Source organism: Carassius carassius, chromosome 23, assembly GCF_963082965.1.
Source record: "Carassius carassius chromosome 23, fCarCar2.1, whole genome shotgun sequence".
In the NCBI taxonomy this organism is placed as follows: domain Eukaryota; kingdom Metazoa; phylum Chordata; class Actinopteri; order Cypriniformes; family Cyprinidae; genus Carassius; species Carassius carassius.
Window position 1 is genome coordinate 2,088,016 of NC_081777.1, and position 26,115 is coordinate 2,114,130.

The 26,115-nt window shown below is 37.5% G+C and overlaps 1 protein-coding gene across 2 annotated transcripts in view; it reads left to right on the top strand.

Annotated features, from left to right (window-relative positions):
* LOC132101202 (leucine-rich repeat and fibronectin type III domain-containing protein 1-like protein) overlaps positions 1-16,119 on the top strand; it is a 156,235-nt gene extending 140,116 nt beyond the window's left edge. For both annotated transcript variants that reach the window (XM_059505937.1, XM_059505938.1), the window contains exons 4-5: positions 9,469-10,114; positions 15,425-16,119. In XM_059505937.1, the coding sequence (XP_059361920.1) occupies positions 9,469-10,018 (550 nt within the window). In that variant the 3' untranslated portion in view covers positions 10,019-10,114; positions 15,425-16,119. The remainder of the gene's footprint in view (positions 1-9,468; positions 10,115-15,424) is intronic.
* The last annotated feature ends 9,996 nt before the right edge of the window (positions 16,120-26,115 follow it).

Consider the following 26,115-nt stretch of genomic DNA (forward strand, 5'->3'; position numbering starts at 1 on the left):
CTGGGTGAGAATATAGAGTGTAAACTTTGAGTCGAAAAGACAGGTTAAATTTGAAGTGATGTCTGGGTGAAAGAGCGCTGGAGGCACAGTGTGCATGGTACCAAATGAAGACCTGAATGAACTGCAAGGTGTGGTGTCAGATGGAGTACATTTATATAAGCATGCATTCTATTGGCAGACACACTCTTTAAGGGATACTTCCCCCAAAAATGAAAATTGGCTGTTAATTTTTCTCATCCTCAGGCCATGCAAAATGCAGGTGACTTTTTTTTATTCAATAGAACAGTAAAGAAGATTTTTAGCTGAAACCATACACCTTGGTGATTGATAAAATGCAAGTCAATGGCTACTGTCACTTTGAGAGTCAAAAAAGCACATACAGGCAACTCAGAATGTATGGAGTCAATTTAACGGCGTATATATATGAAAAAAAAAACGTTTTGCAAACGATGAACTAATGTAGAAAAAGAACGCTTCTGTGCGCTGGCGACCTCCCACAAGTTAAGAGATTTTAAACAAACACTTACAATATTAATGCTATAAAAGTGTGCACATTGAGAGAAATAAACAGATGTTCATGTTAACTACTTCTTTAACTTGAGCAAACGCTGCTAATACACATACATTTGTTAATAAAGTAAATGAAACTAAAACATGAATGTTTTAATGCTATTGAATAAAAAGAAACGATCCACTCGAAAGTCTCTGCTCATCATGACAGGACCTGGATCAGTGAGCTGCGTCTCGGGCCGATGACGTCACTTCCAGGGAGGCATGTTGTACACGCCCCCATCCCTTGACTCCACCCCCACGTCAAAACAGTGCCACAAACAGAGACGTGCAGAAAAGTGAAGCGCAAAGGAAAAATGGTATCGCAAGCTCAAACTAGACTGACACGCAAAATAAAAGCAGCATTGCAAATAAATTAATAGATATGACCATGGAAAATATGTATTGCAAAATCATTGCTTTCGTGTTGTTTCATTTATGTCTTGCAATTCTTAATTTTTGTTTGCAAAAAGCAAATGTATTTTCCTCAATACTTTAATTTCCTTTCGCAAAACTTTATTTTCTTTTGCAAAATTTTTATTTTTTGCATATATACGGCGTTAAGTTGACTCCATAAGAATGAATCCCTGTGGCTCATCATTATTGCCAGATTTGATATTCTCAAAAATGGATATCCATATTACATATTACAGTTACATGAGTTTGTTTCTTCTCAAGCAAGTAAAAGATGGCAGAATTTTCATTTTTGGATGAATTATCACCTTATGCATTCATTATAACGCCTCAAGAATACCCTTATAAAGTTTTATAAATACAAGCTTTATAGAAAGTGTTACCAGTGCACCTATTATCTGCAATTATTATTACAGGAATCATTCTGCCAAAATTGAAAATTCTGTAATTATTTAGCCTTATGTTGTTCCAAACCTGTAAGAATGCCTTTCTTCTGCTGTAGAAAATAAGATGTTTCAAAGAACAAACAGTTTATCATCTCCGTTGTATTTTATGGCATTTTTGTTAGTAAATGAATGGCTACCAGCAAACTTGGTTCCCCATATTCTACAACACACACCCACACACACACACACACACACACACACACACACACACATATATATATATATATATATATATATATATATATATATATATATATATATATATATATATACGGTACAGACCAAAAGTTTGGACACACCTTCTCATTCAAAGAGTTTTCTTTATTTTCATGACTATGAAAATTGTAGATTCACACTGAAGGCATCAAAACTATGAATTAACAAATGTGGAATTATATACATAACAAAAAAGAGTGAAACAACTGAAAATATGTCATATTGTAGGTTCTTCAAAGTAGCCACCTTTTGCTTTGATTACTGCTTTGCACACTCTTGGCATTCTCTTGATGAGCTTCAAGAGGTAGTCACCTGAAATGGTCTTCCAACAGTCTTGAAGGAGTTCCCCGAGAGATGCTTAGCACTTGTTGGCCCTTTTGCCTTCTGTCTGCGGTCCAGCTCACCCCTAAACCATCTCGATTGGGTTCAGGTCCGGTGACTGTGGAGGTCATCTGGCGCAGCACCCCATCACTCTCCTTCTTGCTCAAATAGCCCTTGATGCCTTCAGTGTGACTCTACAATTTTCATAGTCATGAAAATAAAGAAAACTCTTTGAATGAGAAGCTGTGTCCAAACTTTTGGTCTGTACTGTATATTTTATTATTATTGAATGGTCAACAGAAGAAAAAAAACTACAGAAGTTAGTTTAAATGGGTTTGAATCACCATAATTTTTTAGTAACCTGTTTCTTTAAGAGAGGCGAGGGTTTCTGTTTGAGAATGTCACTGTCATTATCTTACCTCATCTTCTTCACATTATCATCTCTCTCTTTCCCCCTCGTTATTTGCATCTTTTCATCTTTAATTTAAACCACTTTTAAGTGGGTAATTAAGCAGTGCTTGCTCCTTCAGAAGACAGTGAGATGACAGGGTTTCTGTGCCAAGTGACACATCTTCAGAAGAGCTCGAAGCCCCTTCTCACTTTAAAGTGACAGCTCAGAGACACAGTGCGGCCAGCCTGACCCTCGGCAGCTTAAAAAGACCAATGACTGCCAGAACTGAGAGGATTTTTTCTCAATATACAGTATATGCATTGAATGCTCTGTGAGAGGATCCAGAGGAGCAGACTGAAGGGAGATTCCTGGATCTGCTCATTAGCACGACACTGCAGACGCTACCAAAGCCAGCGCTTATTAAACTTACTGACAGCACTGCTAACAGTGTTTAACGCTGACGAGTCATTAAAACAATGTGTGTGGAAGAACATACAAATAGAATTCAAAAATAATAAGACACCTGTAACTTAGGGTAAAAACAGACATGTTTACTGTCATGTTATTTTACTTAAATTGTATTTTTGCATATTGTATTTTATTTAATTTTTATGGTGGGAAAGTCATGGCCTAAACACCCTGTTCATTCTGTGTGTGTGTGTGTGTGTGTGTGTGTGTGTGTGTGTGTGTGTGTGTGTGTGTGTGTTTGTTTGTTTGTTTGTTTGTTCATGTTCGTGTTCGTTCACTTCAGTGTGTGTGCACTTTGGATGGGTTAAATGCAGAGCACAAATTTTGAGTATGGATTTGGCTACTTTATATATATTATTTTATTATTATTATTTTTATTCTAATGTATTTATTTTTCTAATGAATAATGAAACAAAATAATTTTTATTTATTTTTTTACGTTAAATAAATCTATATTTTCTGAATATTGCATTAAAAATGTCCTTTGTCAGTTATTATGATAATAATGTTTAATATTATTATAATACAATAATATATATCTTGAATTTAAGAATTGACAAATTAAATTATTTTTATTTACATTTATTTATTTATTTATTATATTTTTATAATAAATGAGTCATAAATTATTAAAATCATTATATTTATTATTTTTATTATTATTATTATTATTAATGTAATTTATGTATTTATCATTGTATAAGTTTTACATTCATTTGAAATGTCCTTATAATCTGATGTAATAATATTGAGATTTGACATGCTCTGGTTCTTGACTATAGCACTCAGTCATGGTCATGGTCATATACAGTATTTGCTAGCACTGGCATGTATTACAATCTCTGATAAATGTGCTGCCCTGTCAAAAAGAAAACAGTGGAGCAATGCACTGCTGTCAATTTAAAGTCATTTCATATGTAGCTGTTTGTCAATAACAATCACAAACAGCAGCGTGCCTCCCACAGTGTCTGAGCAGTATGTTCACTCACACACCATTACCCTCACAGTCAGCCGGAGGAGCTCGGACAATTACCCACGGGGTCAAATGCAAAAATCTGCGGTCATGCTCACGGTCAGAAACACACAAACACGCCGCGTCACCCAGGGCATGACTCAGGTCTTCATCTGCTCACCTCAGAGCAGCGCTCAATAATGCATCGCATCAGCAGACCTGCAGAAAACATCATACTCTTGCGATCTGACAAGAATAATATTACAGAAAACTTTGCTTGATGCCTCCACGTATAATGCATTACAAACGTAAAGGCATTGTAGCTCATAAATAATTGTAAACAAAGTTTAATTCATCATAATATTTGCAGATTCCTTGTAAAATCATCATGGATTTTAATTCGGTTAGACAGGGTTTAAATTAAGACAGGAGAAGCCCTAATCTAGAATAGTTCATCTTTGTTTTAAAAAAAATGGCTTTCTGAAACACAGATTAAGTACAGATTACTAACTCCTGGACAAAAATTATCTAGAATCATTTAAAACCAATGATGCTAATCTGAATTAACGGGAAAGAGGCTGACTGTAAAACACAGAATGAACCAGGAAAAGCTTAAAATTGTATGGAACTGAGAAGCGAAGACTAGGAAGACAACAGCAGCGGGGAAAAATGAAGTAATCTGTTTGTAATGAAGTAATTAGCAGTTGTTTTTTAACATTATTATTATTATTATTATTATTATTATTATAAAAAGTAAAAAATCACAAATATCTAACTTTTCCACAAAATCACATTATGAAAATGTTTTGTTCTCTAATACACACTGAACACAATTATTTGTAGTCCTTTAAATTATTATGAGTAAAATCTCTGAAGATCTATGTTCCCTTTTTTTAGTAACAAAATTATCCAGCCATGACTGGTTTCACAGGAATATAAATATGAGGAACACAAAGGCAAATCCTCTGTCATCCATCACAATGAAAAGAAGAATAATAATAATACAACTAATAAGAAGAAAATAGTTCTGATGTGCAGCAACAGTTTGTTGAGCTTTACAAAATATGAAGTCAAGAAAATAGCTCATAATAGTCAAGCATTGAACATTTACTTTCCACCATTAGGACAATAATTAAGGAGTTCCAATCAACAGGAAATGTTACAAATCTGCCTACAGTTTATTGTCTGTGACTTTATTGTCTAAGTGAAAGTGACATGCAGCCAAGTATGTGACCCATACTCAGAATTCATGCGTTTAACCCATCCAAAGTACACACACACACACACACACACACACAGCATCATTTATGCTGAGGTGTCCGGGGAGCAGTTGGGGGTTCATTGTCTTGCTCAAGAGTACTTTAGTCATGGTATTGCTGGCCCAAGACTCGAACCCACAACCATAGGGTTAGGAACCAAACTCTGTAACCACTAGGCCACAACTACCCCTGCATGAGGTAAATACAGCATGAGGAGGATAGTTGAGGGTCTGAAGAGTTCTGTATAGAACAACGGTCTCTGTTCCTCGTCAGGTGTTCTCCAAACTCTTCAGGCATTATAGGAGAAAACTCAGAGCTGTTAAATCGGCAAAAGAAGGTTGCAAAAAAGTATTGAATAAAAGATTGCCATTAAATGCGACCAATGTGTATGTTACGTTCATGGACTTTCTGTTCCCTTATTTGGTCATCTTCCTTTTCTTGTTTTGTTAATTGATTGATCCCCACCTGTCTCCAGTTCCCTCATTACCTCCTGTGTGCTTAAACACCCTGTCTGTTTAGTTCTTCTTCGTCCGTGATTAAGTTAAGTTATTGTGATGTAATGTAATGTGTTGTATATTGTCTGTTATCTCCTTCGATGTTCAGTAAACTTCTCTTTTTGATTAAGACCCTCCTCGAGCGCTTTATTCCTACGTTAGCATACACCCTTACTGTAACAGTGTATTAGAGAAAAACATTTATTTTGTAATGAGATGTACCTTCCCTTCCCTAAGGTTTATATATATATATATATATATATATATATATATATATATATATATATATATATATATATATATAAAACAAAATAAAAAATGCTAATTTTCTATAAAATCATACCGTCTTTAAAATATTTAAATCACCTGCATTATTTATTAAAAAAAAAAACACCTAGCCGAGTCTGGTCACTTGGGTTGTGTTTTCATACAGTCGCTCAGTGACTCGTGCAATCACTTCCCTGTAGGCTATGCGGGTTTGCTTTTAACATGAAGTGTCATTTTTTATTTATATGCAGTATAATACAGTAGGCCCTATATTTATAAGACACTACGTATATAAAGTAAGCTCAAACAAAAAGTCGTGCATGAATGTGAGATTTATACTGACCTGAATCATGAAACCTCATCAGGTAATGATCATGCAGTTTAACATGTTCACTCACTACAGCCTGGTTTTATATTTACATCACAGTTGCTGTTTTGTGAGGGGTAACTTTAGGCTCCGAAAGCTTAAATAAAATGACAATCATTTAAAAACTCCTCTGTATTTTTGCTTATGAACTACTGTTCAACATTCTGTGAACTCGCTGACCCCTGATGAAGACAGATGAAGTCTCCCAAAACTGTTGCACTTTCTTACTGTGTCCTGTAGAGAGAAAGGTCAGGAGTAAATCCAGAAGAGAGCGGCGTCCCGGGGCACACAATCTCTCTGCTGCAGATGGCACAGGGCACATGTTGTGCTTAAATCTACTCTGACACACGTCTCCCTTCGGACAGCACGGGCAATATTGTAAACTCTGTGTCTTCATGACAACCATCTGCTCTGAATTGAATTTTGTGGAATTTAAACTAAAGCTTGCAGAACATGTGTTCACTTTATTTTGGTTTATAGACAATATAAAGCATGTACACTGTAGGGCAAAAGTGGCAAGTTGGTTTTTGATGCTTTAATTATACAGCTAAAACAATAATGCTGTGAAATAATATTACAATTTAATTTCTTTTTATTTTTTATGTTACCTTAAAGGTGCCATCTGTCATGTCTGGCAAAAAAATCAAGTCATACTCCACATTTCATACCAGATGGGGGCAGTATGCCTCAATAAAGTGAATTGGTCTACTCTAGAGTAACAAACGAGAAACGGCAGTCTCTATGCTCCGCCCATACCTTCACAACAACCCTACAGCCATAGCCGAAGCCTATAAGACAGCGGTTCTCAATTGCAGTCCTCGCGCCCCACTGCTCTGCACATTTTGAACGTTTCTCTTAGAGCTTCAGACATTTGTTCTAATCGAACATAAGTGCCCTGCGAAGTGGACATCACAGGATATTCAGCCATGATTCCAGTTCGAAGCGAACGTAGCTATATGTTCCAATCAAAGTGCATTGAAGTGTGCAAGACCTGAATTAAAATTGTATTGATTTACAGAGGTATATGATGTCACTGTTGTCCATGTTTAAAGACGCTGCACAGCACAAATCAGTGAATGAATGTTTCGATGTGAGGTAAACTTCAACAGATTTCCCCTGCTCAGAGAGTAGGGAGCAATGAACATTTGAAAAACAGTTCATGCACGGAGTTCATTTCTAACGAGCTGATTATCTGAATCAGGTGTGTTAACAAAGAGAAACGTGCAAAATATGCAGAGCAGTGGGGCGCGAGGACTGGAAATGAGAACCGCTGCTATAAGAGGACGGAATGATGTCAAGTGATTTTGAAACATGACATCTTCAAGCTACTCCCCTTCACCTTTACCAGTGAATATGTTCATATTCATTTTGTTCATATTACATTGAGTTGTATATACACATTATTTGAATTAAATAAATTTGACAGACAGCCTTCTGTCAACATCAGACAGCTGATGTTGACCAAGCTAGCACCAACCAACGTAACCAGAGCTGCCAACTCTCAAGCATTCACCGTGAGACACACGCAATTGACTCTTTTCACACGCTTTCATGCAACACATCAATTTTCTCACGTACAGAAAAACCACGAAGCAAAGAGGACACGGAGACCAACAGACTAGACAGAGCAGGTTACTTATGATGTAAAAAAATGGGTAAGTTATAGCTAGCTAATTATCAAATGCAGCTACGGTTAGCCATCGCTAACATTAGCACATTTATAGAACAGCCTTCGATACATTTCTATGTTATAACTTCCCGAAAAAAAATACACAAACATATAAAACAAACTTCTAGCGAAATACTAACAGCATCTAACTCACCAATCCAAAAGAAATGTTGCAAGTTTGGTGTTGAACCTCATTTCTTTCAGGTCCATCAGTTGTCTCCAGCGATTGAAAGCAGTGCCGATGTTTACTATAGTTCGGCTCCTTTTCTTATCGGATTTGATTTGTGATTCCGAGCGCGGTTGTTTCCATGTAGCGGGTGGTGGTCTCTTGCCAAGGGCTTAAGTTATCCTTCCACTCTCTTCCCTGAACTGAAGTAGTGGGCTGTACTTTCCACACGATTGACATCAGGTATCAAGTACGCACACAAGCCGTGCGAGTTATTCGTGTATTGCAGGTTGGCTGGTGGTTATGTTGCCCGCATACCGCCTCCCATGGCCGAAACTGGTATTACGACACCTGTCGGGCCGGGGCTAGTAATGCTAATGCTAATTAAGGTTGATATCTCTGCAGCACTATAACTTGACATTTTTTTTATGACATCATCGCCCTTATTTCTTCTCATTCTTTTGATGCGTGTAGGTCATTTTTTGGATATTTTTACCTCAATTTTTGCACATGGCACCTTTAAGTCTATTATGCTCATCAAGGCTGTATTTATTTAATGAAAAATACAGTAAAACAAGGCTGAAGTTTTTTGATGAAAACACAATAAAAACTGAAATATTGTTAAATATTATTATGATGGCTATTTTATGTGTGAATCTCTGTTAAAGTGTAATGTATTTCTGTGATGCTCCGCTGTATTTTCAGCATCATTCCTCCAGTCTTCAGTGTCACATGATCTTCAGAAATCATGAAAATATGATGGATTTATTGCTAAAAGATGGTGAATGATACTTTTTTTCTCCCTCTCTCTTTTTTTCTCTCGGGATTCTTTTGATGAATAGAAATCTTTTGTAACATTATAAATAACTCTACTCTCACTTTTGATACATTTATTTTGTTCTTGCTGAATTAATGTTAATTTCCTTCAAAAAAAAAAAAAAAAAGTAAATTAATTAATTGTACTGTTTCACAGCTTCCAAAAAAAAAAATGTTGGCCAGGAAAACTGGTGAAAAAAAAAAATCAGAAATGATTCTTGAACACTAAATCAGTATATTAGAATGATTTCTGAAGATCATGTGACACTGAAGACTGGAGGAATGATGCTGAAAATTGCATTTATAAATTAGCCTACATTTTACAATATGTCACAAATAATTTTTTACAATATTGCTGGTTTTATCCATTTTTTTATCAAATAAATGCAGTCTTAGTGAGCATAAAATACAAATTACATTTTAAAATAAATTCAAGTATAAAACAGTTATTTAGATTGTAATGATATTGTTTACAATAACTTGTTTTCCTGTATATTTTAATTAAATAAATGCAGCCTTGTTGAGCATAAGGTAACATAGAAAACAGTTTTTTTTTTAATTGAAATAATGTTTCACAATACTGCTGTTTTTTTTTAATCAAATAAATGCAGTAGAAAATACTTCTTTCAAAAATGCTCAAGGGTCTGATTCTCTCTCTCTCTCTCCCTCTCAGAATGATTCCCGCCTCCCATAAGTTGTTTCTACTGAGCGATCTGGCTTCATCGCGAGACTACGAGCTCTGTGTCCTGGCCGTCTATGATGACGGCATCACGGCTCTGACCGCGACACGACTGGTGGGCTGCGTCTCCTTCGCCACGGAGCGAGAGTTTCGTCACTGCCGCTCCATCCACGACCAGTTCCTCGGCGGCACCATGATCATCGTCATCGGCGGGATCATCGTGGCGTCGGTCCTCGTCTTCATCTTCATCCTGCTGATGAAGTACAAGCTTCACAGCCAGCACTACAAGCAGAAGGCAGCTCGCGTCAGTAACGTTTGTTCTCAGACCAACGGTGGCCAGCAGGGTGCAGCATCGGGTCCTCCGCCTCGCTCATCCTCGTCCTCGGGATCCTCCAGCAAGCCCTCAGTCCCGCTCGGGTCCGACAGACAAGAAGGGTCCCATGGCATGGAGGGGGGTTACGGAGCGCTTAAAGGGACCACGGTGGTGGACTTGAACCCGGAATATGGGAAATCGTTCAAAGAGGACGACTCCATATCGCAATAACACAGGGTTCGATCCCGCCTCCCTTCCCATTCACCTCAACCCCTTCTGTTTCTTTTCTGTTCCTGCGGCCTTACCGAGGGTTTTCTCCTGTCCGAGGTGAGGATGCCTTTAATCTGTTAAAGGGATACTTCAATCAGAAATGTAATTCTGTCATTAATGACTCACCCTCACATCGTCTTAAACCCGTGAGACCTTCGTTCATCTTCGGAACACACATTAAGATATTTCTGATGAAATCCGAAAGCTCTCTGACCCTCTATAGACAGTAACACAACAGAAATGTTCCCAGGTCAAGAAACATAGCAAGGACATTGAAGAAATAATCCATGTGTTGAGAATAGCTACATGAGTATTTCATGTGAGCAGTGAAAACAAAAAATATGACTTTATTCAACAATTCTTCTTCACGACTTTGCAGACAGGATTGTTGAATAAAATCATAATTTTTGTTTTACTGCGCACAAAAAAATAGACATCAGTTGAGCCACTGATGTCACATGGAATATTTATTCAGTGTCCTTGCTACGTTTCTTGACCTGGGAACATTTCAGTTGTGTTGCTGTCCAAAATATCTTAATTTGTGTTTCGAAGAAGAACAAAGGTCTTATGGATTTGGAACAATGAGAGGGTGAGTAATTAATGACAGAATAAAAATTTTGGGGTGAACTATGCCTTTAAGGTTTGTTGCTAGGTAGCGGGTTGCCAGCGTGATAGAATCTCCCCACGCTACAGTGCTGCTGATGCAGAGATGTTCCAGCTCTGTTAATTAGACCTGCTTTAATGGATAAATTACAGGCATAGCGGCTCTGCTGTCTGTCTGTGTCGGGGTAACAGGCCTAAAAAGATTTCCCCACCGGTACGGCGCACTTGAGATCGCTATTTAAATTGATAGCCTGACAGTTGTTTCGTTCAATGGAATGCATTTGAATTACAAAAGAGTCAAATAGAAATGCTATAATGCCTGGTTTGGATGTTTACAACGAAAATGAGAGAGATCCTACGGTTTGCACATTTTAGTACATTAGACTCATGTGCGTGTTATGAATATCCCTGCTAAGTATGAAATAGCACATATTACTGTTTTCCTTTGCAAGGTGTGGGTCATGTGTCTAAATATTGGTATTTTGCAGGGTTGTGTTTAAATTACCACTTCAACACAGTTTTATGAGTCCTGGAGAGATTTAAAAGAGTAGTTCACACAAATTAAATGAAATTTCTGTCATTTACTCACCCTTATGCCATTTCAAACCTGTAGGATTTTCTTTTGAAAAAATAAAAATTAATGAATACTATGGAAGTCAATAGCTACCGTCAACCTCACATTCACCATTCTTTAAAATACATGTTTTTGTGTGTGTGTGCCTGTTCAACAGAAAAAGCAATTAATAGAGGTTTGGACGGTAAGAAAATAATGACAGATGTTTCATTTTCGGGGTGAGCTATCACTTTAATGCTGGAATACTATACACAACTTGCTCTAGGCATCATACGTTTGCCGACTTGGAGAAACTGGGCATCATGCATTAAATGGCTGAGGATTACACATAAATCAATCTAATATGCTGATTGTTTTAATAACATAATTGTTGTTTTAACAATTAACAAGCTAATATTATCGAATATTTCACTCACTTTGCAAAAAACACATGAAAACCCATCTGGAGAGACCAAAAGCAGTTAAAACGTCTCCATAATTCATCATGAAAGCAAACATTATAACTGTGTGGGTTTGTGTTTTTGTATGTATAAGATATTATACAGCCTAGTTAAGTAATATCACAAAAGTAAACAAAGCCGGAAGTGAACATTTTTACATTTCAACACTGCAGTGTGTCATTTCTGAATAAATCTGAATGTGAATGAATCATTTGAGCCAATGATTCTATGATCCATAAAGTCAGGCTAGCATTGGTGGTTTTAGTATCATATTTATTTATCCATGAGATGTTATCAACAAAAATCCCCCAAAAATATGAAGACAACAATTTTTTTGCCAATATCACATACATGTGGTGCTTTAAACAATAATGATTGTGTCACGACACAATATCGACACATTATCTTCACAGAGATAAACAGAGAAATAACAGAATCGCTTATGGAAACTTTGAAGACCGTTCAGATTCTGTTGTAGAATAAAGATGCTACAAGTGAATTTAAGCATGGCAACTTTATAAATTGCTGGATGAAAAAAAGGACAAAATAAAGACACATATATGTGTTTGGTAAACGTCTTTATCCAAGCTACTTCCACTGCATTCAATATTTACATTTGACCAATTAATGCATTCCCCAGGAATCAATCCAAGACCTAATCTAATGTTTGAGCTACCGAAAATAGATTTGCTTTTGAAGAATTGCTGAAGGTTACATTTAGCAGTGATAACATGATGAAAAACCTAAATGTAACAATTTGTAAAATTAAAATTTAAAAAACTATTATCGATTAATACCGATAATTTTAACATATCCAATACTGGCCGATAACCGATACTATGCTATCATGCATCTCTATGTTGGTCAGCCAGAACAACTATTTTGTCAAGCTATAAACGTTGAGTAAGAAGCAGAGAACATCAGCACACCAGCATCCACAACACAACATTCCCCAGCTCATATCAGCAAAAAATAACATTTTCAGTCAAACTTCCTGCTATTTTCCTTCTTTCTAAACCATCCAACAGCGATAGAGGTGTCATTTTGTATTCCAGTCAAAGCCTGAATGCCCTTGGAGGCACAATCTAGGTTGGCCAGGTTCCTGGTGCTTAAAGCAGTGTGGATAATATCCAGCTGTAGACCACCTCGACTCTCGGATCCGAGAGTGGAGGCCATTAAACATAACCAGGGGAGAGCCATCAGTTGCCTTCCATTGAGAAGCCTCAGAGGAGCCCTGAATGGGCCAGGATGAAAGCACAGGTTGAAGCTGTTTGGTGGGAAACAGTGCCTCCAGTGGACAGAAATCTGCTGCTGAAGGGCAGAGGTGTCTGTCAGGGTCACTGTCAGGAGCTACTTCAAAAGGCTTCTGTAGACACCATGTTCTGCCTGTACAATTAGCTGAACAAAGAGTTGGTGTCTGATCAAGCAGAAGACCTCTGAGTTAAATCATGTTTTCTGACCTGGAAAAATGTCCATCTTTTATTCCAGAGCTCGATTTTGAAATGCCCCAAAGCTCCTGTCAGCACCTCTAAATCGTACAGTGTGGAGCTGTTTGATGTTTCGCCTTATTTGCCTGTGACTAGAGTTATTTTTATTTTACTTATTCATTTATTTGGCTATTGTTGATCGATTGATTGATTGATTGATTGATTGATTGATTGATTGATTGATTGATTGATTTAAAATAATGTCTAAATTTTAAAGCAGTGAAATCAATTAGATGTACTTGTGTTTTGGATGAACTGTCAAAGATTGTTTTAGTTGTGTCCAACTTGTGTGATTTTTTTAAACTGATTAATATAATTTCTCCATTCACAAATATTTTGATTTTAAAAACAATATTAATTATATAGAAATATTTTATAATATTTAAAATAATTATTTTACAAAAAACAAAATGTTAGTATACTTGTTAGTCTAATACTAATCCCTTTTTTGTAAAGAATAAAAAAAACACCTTTTTATTTATTTAATTTATGTATTTATTTATTTTGTTTGTTTGTTAGTTTCAATCAGTCATTCAATTATTTATTTCATTTATTTATTTTTTGCTAGTGTTGACGGCTCCTGGTTGGAGAACATCATTTATGAATCATAACCCATTAAACTGGCTCGTGAGTTTATATATGTTACCCATCACAGCTATGTTTCACCCACCACCCGAAATGAACCCCAGGTTTGTGGATGCTGATTTCAAACCCTGCCTGAAGCTCAGCCGACTGCTGATTCATGATCTAGTGTTTTAATGAGCCACAGTGGATTCAGATGCAGGGCCTGTTTCTAAAATTAGTGCACAATTAGAGCTCTTTCTTCTATTAGCTCCAGATGGATTTACATTTCTTTCAGCTCAAGGTGAAATGGGAGAGATTAGGATGCGGGGATAGAGACACAAGGCCTGGCACAGAGCTACAGAGACAGGGAAAGGTGTTATGATGGGGGAAAAGAGGCCAGATATGAGTATTGTGATGGGGTTTAGAGATTGAGATAAAAGGGTAAAGGCCTAGCTTCTCACATATTGAGACAAATGGGCTAAACTGTGGGGTGGGATGTTGTGGAATACCAGCAGAACCCTAGTAGAAGGTAATTACTGTTTGTTGTGCACCATAGAAATGTGCCGCGACCGCTCTTCGACAGCCGTTTGGAGCCAGAATCCCTCCAGACTGCAGCAGGACATGGTGTGCTAAAAATAGCCATCTGAATAAGGCCTAGCATTAGCGGCTCTCTGCAGATAACTAGCCGCAGCGTATCAGGCCTTGTCCTTGCTGCTGCTGAAGCCTTTATCGTCTGGCATTAAATCTGGGAGGAAAGTCTCAGTAAACTGATGATGGTTGGCGATAATGAAGTCGTTAATTGTCCAATTAGCACGTGCTATGTATAGTCACCAGCGCTGTCTGTTTATCCAAACTCAGCTGATGTTGTGAGGAAAGTGTTCATGTGTCCTCTGATACGGATGTAATGATGTGTGTTGAGATGGCACTGGTTACTTGTATGCGTGCTGCACAAAGCTGGGCTACAATTGCATCACAAAGTTGCATCATTTATTTTACATGATGCATTTGTTTACATTAGTTTACCTTTACATTGATGCATTCAACAGATGTTTTATATTCTTTCTTTCTTTCAATCATTCATTCACTCATTCATTCATTCACTCTTAAACTGGCTTGTATTGCATTTGACCAAGCTATGACCAAACTTGTCATCATGTCCCTGTCTATGTCCCTGTCATCATAGCACCATTATCTAGTGTTTGATAGACATTTATTATTATTATTATTATTATCCTTTGTAATTTATTAATTTAGCTATCTATCTAGTTAGTTTAGTTATTTATTTTAGTTTAACTTTTTTTACATACATATTTGTTTTTTTAATTTTTTTTTATCCAATTGAAATGTACTAATTAAAATATTTATTTATTTAACTTTTTTTTTTAATAAATTGAATTTAATTGAAAATCTTTTTTGCAATATTTTTTAATTCCATTTCATTACATTTTTTGACCAAACTCTTATTTTTATAAATTAAAGCTCTTGAATTTAGCACGATGGATGATCTGTAGCTGTCTGTGGTGCATTAGAGCATATTATCGAGAAGGATGTGCGTAAAAATGTGTAAAGGTCACTTTATCAGAGGTGGAACATCTTCTGCAGTTGTCCACTGTCTTTCCTCTTGATTTTTGTCCTTTGCATTTGATGATTAAATGTGTTTGCTGCTGAATCTGATCTCATGCCTCTGTTGTTTTTCAAGGCAAACTCACAATCTGGAAGCCTTTTATTAAATGGGACTGGATCCAATCTATTAGTAGGACAAGCTGTGGTCGGACGGCAAACACGACAGACTCTCTGCGTTCAATTCTTTATGCAAAACTATTCCCAGACCCTGGATATCATGTGCCTCTTCGGTGCATATGAGCAATGTTTTCTATTTTAAACCAGAGGTCATTTCCCTCGAGAGACAAGGAGCATTAAACCATTCAGTGGGAAGAGAGAGGGTAACACTCTCTAAATGTTTTTTGTGGGAAATACTATGACAAAATATCAGTGTTAAACAGATGAAGCAGTGCAAAATGACTAAACCCTGTGGATTTAACACTCTCCCGAAGGCTCGTGTGGATACAGACTTATCATAGTTCGATCAAACATTGACGAGTCAGTATCGAGTTAAGTTTTGTGGGTCTTCTGGATCACTTCATTATGGATTCCTCTGTATGGTCTTGGCTAATGAATCGCTCTCTTTCTCTCTCTTTATTGGGAAACGACCGCACGGATCGATCTTCAGCTGATTAACAAACATGGCGAGTGTGTTCTTGGGATCTGGAACAGCAGAGACATTGATTATCACAACACACTAAAACTTTCCCCATCTCCCGTATCAGCGAGGACTGAGGGGAAGACGCTCTTGAGGACTCAGTATCTGACAGCAGACTGTGTGAAAGCAGCGCAGGCTGTGCTAAACACTCTTCGACAGCCGGCCCGCTCAAATAAACACTGCTCTTTTTTTCCCCTCTAATTATGACTGTGGACGTATTTGTATGTGAGGTACACCTTCAGCCATCTCTGATTCTAATCGTTTGATTCCAAGCAGGAAATAATAATAATAAAAAAAAAATTGGGATGGAATTTTATGCTTTCATAGGTACTCTATGTGGATTTATAAGGAAATAAAGTATTTTTCTTCAAGGCTTGTGGAAATGACTTTTTATTAAGCCAGAAACATTTTTATTTATTTATTTATTTTTTACCAACTCTTTTTTCCCTTTGCCGCACACTGCTGTGATTATTTTCATAATGTCACATATTGAAAGGTTTCTCCCGCAGGTCTTTGGGGCTGAGTGTAATGGAAGTTAACTCAAGCATACTCCCAATCATATTGTGCATTACTCATAATCTCACTATTCTGGAGAGAATGTTTATCTAGTGTCAAATGTTTACAAATGCATTGATTATGCGTAGCCTGAGACGTTTATGCTAATTAACGAAGCCGTAATGACTCGTGTCTCCACGTGATGTCACTGCTAAACTCTGAGACTTTACAGCCAAGCGCTCTAGAATCAGCACTAACTTAGAAAAATACTCCAATTCTTCAGGTTTTCTAGATAAAATGGCTATTAATAAATTCCATAATTTATTTCTAATAAAATATTTAATTCCATTCAATTTTATGTTCCATAATAATTTATCTATTTATTTATTTATTTATTTATTTTTTATTTTTGAACTTTCTTGCTTTTCCAGAGGAAACACATTAGACTCTTCCTTGTATTAATATTTACTATATAACTGAATATATTCATATTACAATACACTGAAGAAAATTATATAAAAAACTTTTCTTTTTTTCTCTTAGAAATTGTACATTTCATAATTAATTACTAAGAACCTGCACATAACACTAAATTAAAAATTAACTTTTGAGGTAGACAGACTTAGATGGTATATTCTTGTAAAACATTGCCCAATAAAATTATTTAATTAAAATAATTAAAATGTAGTAATTAATTAAAGTAATAATTAAAACATCGCCGTGTATGAGTTTAAATATTTTTGTATTATGTGTTAATTCATACTAACAAGACATTTCTAGTAAATTTTTCAAATTATTACAAAAAAGCCAGCAAGTAACACATTAAATAAAATGTGAAAGTTAAGTAAAAAGAGTGAAATATAGTTTTGTTTTAGTAAAGCATACACTGATAATGTTTGTTTGATTAACAAGTTTAATAATATATATATATATATATAATTGATGTGTATATATTTAAATTCTGCTCTGGTTTCTGTGATGATGCCAGCAATCATGTGAAACCCCTGCTGATGCTAAAGCAGTATCAACAAACATCAGTGTGTGTGCATTCCTTTAGACTAACACACACACAACAGAGAGGTTCAAATCAGCATAGCGTGGCTGCTTATTACCCACAATGCCTCAGTGTGTCGTTATAGGGCAGTTTATCAGAGTCAATGTGCGATGCAGATGCCAGAGGCCATACTAAAGGAGAATGATGGCTTCTGATAAACATGCAAATGATTCCTAATGCTAAAATTACACAAATATCGTACCGGGTCAATTTTCGGTACAGGGCAGAGCAGCTTCTCAAATAATCGTTCAAATACAGGGACCGCGGTCACTTCTGTCAGACTTTGTGTGTACACTTTGTGTCTTCTGTTGGTAAGTTCAAAGCCTGAAGCGCATATTCTAATGTACAGTAAAATCATACTTTTAATTTAATTTAATTTAATTTAATTTAATTTAATTTAATTTAATTTAATTTAATTTAATTTAATTTAATTTAATTTAATATTTTATTTTGTTTTATTTTATTCCAGGCAAAAGTATTTTTTAATAATTAAATATGTAATTTTATATTTTAGCAACCATGCTAATGTATAGTAAAGTCATTGTTGATAGATCTCTCTGGAAAAGTCCATTTCATTATGGTACGGGAGGGACAGAGAGAAGCAGAATCACTGGGTGAACATTGAAACAAACAATGCTATTAGTGCTCCGTCATATTTCACATTGGCACACCAAGCACAAGCAGGCCCAGATTTGTGACTGTAATCTGAAAAACCTGTAACAGGCCATATTTATATGTTAGCAAGCCCCACAGTCACTTCTAATAAACCTCCATGAGCTAAATGCTGTATCCTGTGTTTAAATTGTTGTCTCCGCATACATAATCTGAGAAGAGTCTAAACAAAGCCTGAATGAAGGAAGGAGCTGAGGATGAATATGTCTGGACGTCCCAAACAAATCAACATGTCACAGATTCATGTCTTCAGGTCCCATGCATCTGGTGACGACAGCGTGATGTTTCACACACATGTATGTGTCACGTCTCTAACGAAGCCCTGATTAGTGAAGCCCCGTCGAGCAGCTGGCGCAGTGTTTGCTCTTGCTGTTGATTAAACTCCAGACTTTAATTCTAAAGGGCTGTCGAGACGAGCCTACAGATATTCAGAGAAACACGTTTCATGTTGTGTGTTCTCAGTTTAACACGTGACTGATGGGAAGCTGGAGATGCATTTTGAAGCAGTGGCTTCACTTTCGGCTGCAAAGGGGCTGGTTTCGATTTCTTGTTTCATTTTATTGTTGCTTTGTTCGTGAAGTAAAAATTGTGTAGCATTTTAAACATATCTCGAGATAACTATTATCTTCTTTATTCAGTTATTCAGTTTATTTTGATAATGTCAATGGACTTTAGAAACTTCCCAGGTTACAGATGAATCGAGGTTATAAAAACATTGTGAGAAAATGTTTTGAAATATTTCTAAAACTCTTAAATGTCCAGTTATCTGGTTGTGATCAGAACATTATTTAAAGGTGACTAAAACATGTCTTAAATCCTATACTAACTTTATTTTCGCCCTAAAAATATAACTTTATTGGAATGTTTGTTTTTAATATTTTAAGAATGTTAAAAAAATCCAGGTTTCTTGTTCTGATTAGAATGTTATTTAAAAGTCATAGAAATCTATTTATATTTTTACCTGAAACATAGTGTTTATTGAGTGTTTATATTTAATATTCTAAACTGTCTTATTGTTTTATTTTATTTTTTACGGAAATATCCCATTATCTCTAACTGGTTTTCGTACCGAGGTTTTCACGCAGAAATGATCATTGCGAGAGCTCCCAGGGTCACCACAGGCTCAGATAAAGTCCTCAGGAAAGTCATTTTTATGATCGTCTCTTGCCTGTTGGCTATTGAGTGGAGTTCCCCCTTTCTGCCTGGGACTTTCCCTTCACTGTCTGCACAGAAATCTAGACTGATACCCATCATGCACTGCACCCAGAGCTACGCACATGCAGATGTAGGTCTAACCTTTCCATTAAAAAGCTGTTAAATGTCCGCAGAAGTTTAGCCTTCACAACTCAGTGAAAAAAAAATATATATATATAAAGAATTGGGTTAAATAATTATTTGAGCTCAGTGAGACAGTAAAAATCCACTTTTTAAAAAAAGCACAAAATATAAAATAACATGAATTAAATGTTATAATGTATACAATTTATTCACAGTTTGTGATAATGAACATTTTAAAATAAGAAAATGTTAAGAAATATGTAATATTTTATATATATATATATATATATATATATATATATATATATATATGGCATGGAGAATCACACCAAATGCAACAATGAGCAATTAAAGCAGTTTTAGGATGATTGTAGTTGAAAAAGCTGAAAAATCATAAATACAACCACTAGTAAATGGCTTACCACTTATGACCAAACAAGTGGCGCTGTAATCAAATCATTTTGGTGTGATCTGTGTGAGGTGACAATGGCACACACAAAGTTTGGTGCAAACATGTCAAAAGAATACAGAGATACAGCCTCAGATGCATTTTGGCATCTTTCCATCAAATTTGAGCCATGAGATGATCTGAGCCAAATTTGGTGGAAAACGTTCTAGGAGGAGTTCAAAAAAGTAGGTTTTTAACATGAATCAAAATGGCGGATAGGAAGCTCAGTCAATTATGGCAAAATTGGTATCGATGTTGTCGGTATGATCCATGGAATCTATCAACATCACTTATATTACAATAGGCTAATGTAAGCAGAAGTTATTAGCATTTTTTTATATTTAATTATAACTTTTGACCACAAGGTGGTGCTGCCCTCAAACTTTTTGAGTACCATCAGGGCATGGAGCCGAAGATTTTTGTAATTATTTGCATATCAATACGCTAATATGTAAGAAAAATACAGCATTTTAAAACATAATTCAAAATGGCCGACGACTAATATGGCTGACACAGAAAAAATAGGATATCATTCGACTCGACTTGACACACCTAATCTAAAGAGACCAGTTTTGTGGGACGCCTACGTTTACTTCACTATATTACAATTAAATCCTAATCTAATCATGATTATGTATCGTTTGAAAGGTTTAAGACTCCTAAATAGATATTTTACCAATCTTTTTTTGTTAAAAATTATGTAGGAAAAGTAATAGATTAATTTATGTCAAGAGTGCACCTCAAAACCTACATCATAAATGTCTTTGTGACAGTTAACAGGTTAAAACACACACCAAGTTTGGTCTCTATATATACAGGTGCTGGCCATGTAATTAGAATAGAAGAAACAGTCGAGCTACAGAGAAGGACAGCAGCTTGTGAGTGTTTTGCCTTGTTTTCTCTTCAGACTAGTGTGGGATCGTCATTGCTAGGAAAGTTTTTTGGTTTAAATTGTGTGTGTCTTACCCTGGTTAATACGTGCTGACAGTGGCGCTTGGTTTTGCGTTTGCCTATCGCGGGACTGCCTGGTTTCGATCTGCTAAATAGTGAGGCGTGGCCAGCTGACTTCAATCACAGGTAATCAGGCTAATACAAAAGCGCTAAGTTTCACCGCGGCAGCGGTCGCGGCAGCCCTCATGTGAGCCCTCCTCGTGTGAAGACGGACGAGTGTAAAGACAATCGACTCTACCTGCACGACTCCACCGAGCAAGGACACCGACAGGGCACTTGAGTATTGCTTCCCCCCCCTTTCTTTACTTTTTGTATACCGTGTTCTCAAATATCTTACACCTGTAGTCACTATGTGCTTTCAGATCTCTACTATCACTACTAACACTCGGAGAGCACGCTACGGACGTCGCAGGAAGGCCTGTCTGACAAACCTACGGCCTGTCCCTCTGACCTCTACTACTACGCTCTCTATTCCAGTTGGTCTCTGGAACTGCCAGTCTGCAGTTAACAAAGCAGACTTCATTTCTTCTCTTGCTACTCATTCCGGTCTCAACCTCATGGCACTGACAGAGACTTGGATCAAACCTGAAGATACTGCCACCCCTGCAGCCCTCTCCACTAATTTCACTTGTTCCCACACTCCTCGTACCACTGGGAGGGGTGGAGGAACAGGTCTCCTTATATCAAAAGAATGGAAATTTGATCTTCAGCCATCACCTACAGGTACTGGTTCATTTGAATCACATGCCATTACTGTAACCCACCCTGTTAAAATCCATTTTGTGGTCATTTATCGTCCCCCAGGTCAATTGGGAAACTTCTTGGAGGAGTTGGATGTGCTGCTATCAAACTTTCCTGAAGATGGTACTCCTCTGGTACTGCTTGGTGACTTCAACATCCACCTAGATAAACCCCAGGCTGCTGACTTCAAAACTCTGCTCGCCTCATTTGATCTCAAGCTAGTGTCTACTACAGTGACTCACAAATCAGGCAACCAACTGGACCTCATCTACACGCGCTGTTGCTCTGTGGACAACTCTTCAGTTGCTCCACTGCACACCTCAGACCACTTCCTCATTACTGCTAACCTAGCACTTACTCCTGAAGTGCCTCACACTCCAACGCAGGTCACCTTTCGACGGAACCTACGCTCACTCTCTCCATCTCGCCTATCTTCTGTGGTTTCATCCTCACTTCCTGCACTCTCTCAGTTCTCTGCTCTGGACACGAACAGCGCTACGGACACTCTTTGCTCCACTTTAACATCTTGCTTGGACAACTTTTGCCCACTGTTGTCTAGACCAGCACGCACTGCCCCATCTGCCCCCTGGCTGTCTGAGGTTCTCCGTGAACATCGCTCTAAACTCAGGGCTGCAGAGAGGAAATGGCAGAAATCAAGAAACTCTACAGACCTCAGTGTGTATCAGTCTCTCCTCTCTTCCTTCTCTGCAAATGTCTTCACGGCTAAAACATCCTACTACCACAACAAAATTAACAGCTGTTGTGACGCTCGGACACTCTTCAAGACTTTCTCTTCTCTTCTTGATCCACCGCCACCACCTCCTCCATCGACTCTTACAGCGGACGACTTTGCAGTTTTCTTCACAAATAAGACGAGATCCATCAGCGGCCAATTCTCCACACCGCAGACTGAGGACAACTTCACAATGACCGATGCACACTCTTTCTCCTCCTTCTCCCCACTCTCAGAGATGGACGTCTCCGAACTTCTCCTGTCCAATCATCCTACTACTTGTCCACTTGATCCGATCCCCACTCACCTCCTTCAAGCGATCTCTTCTTCAGTCATACCTTTGCTTACTCACGTTATCAACTCCTCTCTTCACTCTGGAACATTTCCCTCAGCATTCAAGCAGGCTCGGGTAAGCCCACTGCTCAAGAAACCATCACTAAATCCAGCGCTTCTTGAAAACTACAGACCGGTATCCCTTCTTCCATTTATTGCAAAGACACTTGAGCGAGCTGTGTTCAACCAGTTTTCTATATTCCTTGTACAGAACAACCTCCTGGACAGCAACCAATCTGGCTTCAAAAGTGGCCACTCAACTGAGACTGCTCTGCTCTCGGTTACTGAAGCCCTGCGACTAGCAAGAGCAGCTTCAAAATCCTCGGTACTCATCTTACTGGACCTTTCTGCTGCTTTTGACACTGTTAATCACCAGATTCTCCTGTCCACCCTCAGAAAGATGGGCATCTCTGGAACAGCACTCCTGTGGGTTAAGTCCTACCTCTCTGACAGATCCTTCAGTGTGTCTTGGAGGGGTGATGTTTCAAAGTCACACCACCTTGCTACTGGGGTTCCTCAAGGCTCAGTACTTGGACCACTTCTCTTCTCCATCTACATGACATCATTAGGATCTGTCATTCAGAAGCATGGCTTTTCTTATCACTGCTACGCTGATGACACCCAACTCTACCTCTCATTCCAACCAGATGACCCGACGGTAGCTGCTCGCATTTCAGCCTGTCTGAGCGACATCTCTAGCTGGATGAATGACCATCACCTTCAGCTTAACCTTACGAAGACAGAACTCCTGGTGATTCCAGCTAACCCATTGCTTCATCACAACTTCTCTATACAGCTGGGCTCATCAACCATTACTCCTTCGAGGACAGCTAGAAACCTAGGAGTTGTGATGGATCATCAGTTAAGCTTCACAGACCACATTGCTACAACTACCCGGTCCTGCAGGTTTGCCTTATACAACATTAGGAAGATTAGACCCTTCCTGTCAGAGCAAGCAACCCAACTTCTTGTCCAAGCTCTTGTTCTCTCCAGACTGGACTATTGTAATGCTCTCCTGGCGGGCCTTCCTGCATGTACTGTCAAGCCTCTGCAATTGATTCAGAATGCAGCAGCGAGGGTTGTCTTCAATGAGCCAAAGAAAGCTCACGTTACTCCGCTCCTCATCAGGTTACACTGGCTACCAGTAGCTGCTCGCATCAAATTCAAGGTACTGATGCTAGCCTACAAGACGACCACTGGCACGGCACCAACTTACCTAAACTCATTGGTTAAATCTTATGTGCCCTCCAGAAGTTTGCGCTCTGCAAGTGATCGACGCCTTGTGGTACCATCCCAAAGAAGTTCAAAATCACTCTCAAGGACCTTTTCCTGGACTGTCCCCAGCTGGTGGAATGACCTCGTAATCTCAATTCGTACAGCTGAGTCTTTACTCATTTTCAAGAAACAGCTAAAGACTCATCTTTTTCGCCTGCACTTAACCAACTAACACTAGCACTTTTCCTTTTCTTGTCTTTTAATTAAAAAAAAAAAAAAAAAAAAAAAAAAAAAAAACCTACCTATGCGTTCTATACTAGACTAACTGAGACTTGTCATGGCACTTGTATACTGTTGTTGTTCTCTTGTTGACCTGACTGCTTCTGTTGTTCTCATTTGTAAGTCGCTTTGGATAAAAGCGTCTGCTAAATGATTAAATGTAAATGTAAATGTAAATATCATCAAAAAGTTGATTTATTTCACTAATTCCATTAAAAAAGTGAAACTTGTATATTATATTCATTTATTAAACACAGACTGATATATTTCAAATGTTTAATTATTTTAATTTTGATGTTTATAACTGACAACTAAGTAAAATCCCAAATTCAGTATCTCAGAAAATTAGAATATTGTGAAAAGGTTCAATATTGAAGACACCTGGTGCCACACTCTTAATCAGCTAATTAACTCAAAACACCTGCGAAGGCCTTTAAATGGTCTCTCAGTCTAGTTCTGTAGGCTACACAATCATGGGGAAGACTGCTGACTTAACAGTTGTCCAGAAGACGACCATTGAAACCTTGCAAAAGAGGCTGGCTGTTCACAGAGCTCTGTGTCCAAGCACATTAATAGAGAGGCGAAGGGAAGGAAAAGATGTGGTGGAAAAAAAAAAGTGTACAAGCAATAGGGATAACCGAACCCTCGAGAGGATTGTGAAACAAAAACCATTCAAAAATGTGGTGGACATTTACAAAGAGTGGACTGCTACCAGTACCTGGTTTAAGGACCATGGTATCCCTGTTCTTAATTGGCCAGCAAACTCGTCTGACCTTAACCCCATAGAAAATCTATGGAGTATTGGGAAAAGGAAGATGCGATATGCCAGACCGAACAATGCAGAAGAGCTGAAGGCCACGATCAGAGCAACCTGGGCTCTCATAACACCTGAGCAGTGCCACAGACGGATCAACTCCATGCCACACCGCATTGCTGCAGTCATTCAGGCAAAAGGAGCCCCAGCTGAGTATTGAGTGCTGTACATGCTCATACTTTTCATGTTAATACTTTTCAGTTTGCCAAGATTTCTAAAAATCCTTTCTTTGTATTGGTCTTAAGTTATATTCTAATTTTCTGAGATACTGAATTTGGGATTTTACTTAGTTGTCAGTTATGATCATCAAAATGAAAAGAAACATTTGAAATATATCAGTCTGTGTGTAATGAATGAATATAATATACAAGTTTTACTTTTTGAATGGAATTAGTGAAATAAATCAACTTTTTGGTGATATTCTAATTACATGGCCAGCACCTGTGATAACGCCAACGATTTCAATAGGTGCCTACGCACCTTCGGCCCCTAATAATAATAATAATATAGGAATCCAAAGCCATAAAAATACATAAATAAAAATCCCAACCCTAACATACCCAAAATAAATTGTCCCCGTTTTTGATTCATGGATAATAAAAGTGAGACTTCAATGATATTTTGATCACTGAACCCTTACATTTCACAAATCTGATGTCTAAAATGTAAAAAAAAAACCTCTTATGAAAACAAATACCATCTAAAAGCTTGAAGAGCATGCTCTGTACAAGAACCAGAGGAAGATAAATGCCAGTGCATTAGATATTCATTCGATTGTTAATTAGTTTAGTTTGAATTGATTTTGCCATCTGAAGTTCCCAAAGTCTTTGCAAACTCACAGATTACAGATAATATATGACCAAAACAACATTTAGCAACTACAACAACAGCACTTTCATTAAACATTAATAACGCAAGGACCTTAAAAAAAAAGGAAATCATGCTCAAACAGAATCTTTTCTCTAATGATAAAAGGAAAAGCAGCATTTTTGCATCTCATCATCTATTGTTTCCTATCTGCTCAGCTGTTACTCTGAAAGTCAGCGCTCTTTTACAGGCGCCAATCTGAAGGTCTTTTACAATCAGCAAATGCCAAAGGTCCAGTGGTGAGTTGTCT